The sequence below is a fragment of the Miscanthus floridulus genome, chromosome 2, assembly GCF_019320115.1.
Source record: "Miscanthus floridulus cultivar M001 chromosome 2, ASM1932011v1, whole genome shotgun sequence".
NCBI lineage: Eukaryota > Viridiplantae > Streptophyta > Magnoliopsida > Poales > Poaceae > Miscanthus > Miscanthus floridulus.
The window spans coordinates 169,461,152-169,463,807 of record NC_089581.1 but is presented as its reverse complement, the minus strand read 5'-3'; the positions used below and the strand labels follow the sequence as shown (position 1 = coordinate 169,463,807).

At 43.0% G+C, this 2,656-nt stretch overlaps 1 protein-coding gene across 1 annotated transcript; it reads right to left on the bottom strand.

Annotated features, from left to right (window-relative positions):
- Positions 1–865: 865 nt before the first annotated feature.
- On the bottom strand, positions 866–1,537 carry LOC136537422 (WAT1-related protein At3g18200-like). The gene is made up of 3 exons (XM_066529402.1): positions 1,417–1,537; positions 1,108–1,228; positions 866–1,007 (listed from the first exon to the last, which is right to left on the bottom strand). Exons 1-3 carry the CDS (start codon positions 1,535–1,537, stop codon positions 866–868), a joined length of 384 nt encoding a protein of 127 aa, XP_066385499.1.
- Between the last annotated feature and the right edge of the window lie 1,119 nt (positions 1,538–2,656).

Sequence of the window (2,656 nt, the reverse complement as noted above, 5' to 3'; positions counted from 1 at the left end):
GGATGTGAAAAAAGTGAATCTCCATTTCCCTCTTTATCTCACTTCCACCTGGTGGACCCCACGCATCAGGGGGCATAATGCAAAAGATGAAAAAAAAACAACGGCGTTTTCTTCTACCTCCGATCTTACGTGTCCTAGGTGCGGGGCGGAGCTCTCGGCTAGCTGGGCGTCACCATGGCCTTACTGCTCGCCGTGTCGCACGTGTCGTCTGTCACAACCATATATAAACACGTGCTTATATATATGATGTCATCTGTCACAACAATATAAACACATGCGTGTCGCACCGTGTATATGACTACAAGTATATAGAAGATATAAGATATAGAGACACTTGCATCCAAGAGTAACAAGTTTTACCAAGAGGACTAAGAGGCTGTTTGGTTGGGAGACTAAAAAGTTGCCTGGGCTAGGCAACCACTCCGGCGTTGGATTTCATAAGCTTGGGGGTAGATATGTCTGCCTAGCTGTTTTCTTGCCTAGGAGGCAGCAACCAAACAGCCCCTAAGTCGTGGGTGCAGTCCCGAGATCAAAGTGAGAATATTATAATGCTACACACCAAAATAAAATTTTACATGGCCTGGTTTGGTTTCACCTTAGTTAAGAGAAATCAACTGTAACTAATTATTAGCTGGGTGGTAGGTAAGACATACTTTAGCTGGGTTTATTAATTGAGGATCCAACAAACAGATTCTCGACTATTTTTTAGCAGCGGCTGACTATCGTAGGGTCCAAACACACCCCTATAATCATAATCATTTTTACTTGTGATGATGTTATCATTTTCCCAGATCTCATGATGATCTTAAGATTTATTTGGTTGCCTTCTACTACTCTGAGCGCTATATGATCCCTCTAAGGCGGTTCACTGTACTGCATAGCTTGCTTCCGACTGGTCGCCATCCCGCTCCGGCTCATGCTCCGTGCTTGATTTGTCTATTTGGTCTTTGCCCTTTCCCCACAACAGCATATATAGGCCCAGAATCACAACAGCACCCCCTATTATGCTGCATATATCAACAACATCAGTGGACTATTGACGATGATAAACTGTCATCAGACTTGTTGATGAGTTGGATCGATTCATTAATTATGCAGATTATATACCTTCCTATGTATAGGTTTTCGCCGAACATGAAATAGGCCAGCATGGCCGCCATGATTGCCTGTAAGGGATCAAACATGGTAACGAAGACGGGACCTTTCTTCTGGGTGCACCACAGCTGAACTAAACCATTTCAAAAGAATCCATTTTTCCATGCATGGAACTCCATCCTTGAAAGGCATTGTAGTGCAGGCAAGCTATTTACGACGATATGATGGTTGGGGCGGGCAGCCGGGGTGCCCGGGTTTCTTCCAGCTGCAGTTGCCACCGCCCGGGCGTCTCGGCCCACCATTATTGCCCTTGTCTAGCACCTGCATCACCATCGTCGTCTTGCCGTCCGCCCCTGCCGCCGCATGCAGCAAAAGGTCTCGCCGCGACGATCACTTCGCGGCATTGCATCAGCAGCTCGGCCGCCACCACCGCCTTCACCATCGTTGCCGTCGTCGTCGATCGATGCCATGTCAGTCAGACAACCAAATAATCGATCCCTGCTTGCGCAACAATCACGTATATATACCACTACTAGTGGAGAGTATGTACGTATACGTACGTAAAATGATGCGTCGAATTAAAGTGGTTTGGTTTTTGTTGGAGGGAACTACTAGCTAGGGAATTGAAGCATGCATGCATATGTATGATGGCTTCCTTTTATATAGTTCGTTACCCCATATGTAATGTGTTGTCTGAAAAAGTACAGTAACACAACTAAGGACCACTACCAGAAACAGTAGATTTGTCGAGTGCAAACGTGTTTTGTTCTGAGTTGAAGCCAAGCTACGTTACGTTGTTTTTAAATTTCAACTGTCGTTGATCACCGCGGTCCATATTTGAGTTCAATGCAATTTCCAAAGTTTGAAGTCGATGCAATTGTTCTAACGAAAGCTTATATATATGAACTAAAATTATAAGGTGCCTAGTGAGCTAGACCATGTCATATGAACATCCATAACTACTCTGATCCGACCGTGAAACATTGGTTTAATTTCCGCCTTTCACTACGAACGAGTCCCACGGAAATGGTTCAGATAGATACTCTCATGAATTGCCATGTTGTTTGGGTTAAAAATTGTGAATTCTCAGTCGATCTCGGCTACTGGTTGGACCGGTTCATTCGTGAATGTTTTGTACCTTTGAACGGTTCGGGTCGTATATAGTGATGAGTCCCCGCGGACTGATGATATTGATCCATCAATACAAGTTTATATATTATATGCGGCGGGCTTATAAGTTATATATATGCTGCTCTGATTTAAATTATTTATATTATTGTGGTATATATGTACGTAGCTTCCTAGAACATAGACTCTGGTTTTGTCTCCTTTATGTGAGTATATAAGCGTAAAGTGTGAGCACCATTTGTTAGTTTTGGACATTGAGGTCTTTTTTTAGACAAAAAAAAAGAATTATATTATATTATAGTTGGATACATCATTACATTACAAACACTCTGTAATACACTATATGTCCAGAAACTGATTTTCATCTAAATTGTACCCACATTGTGCATAGCTCCAAATCTCAAATCCAAACCTGCATAACGCTTCGTATGGA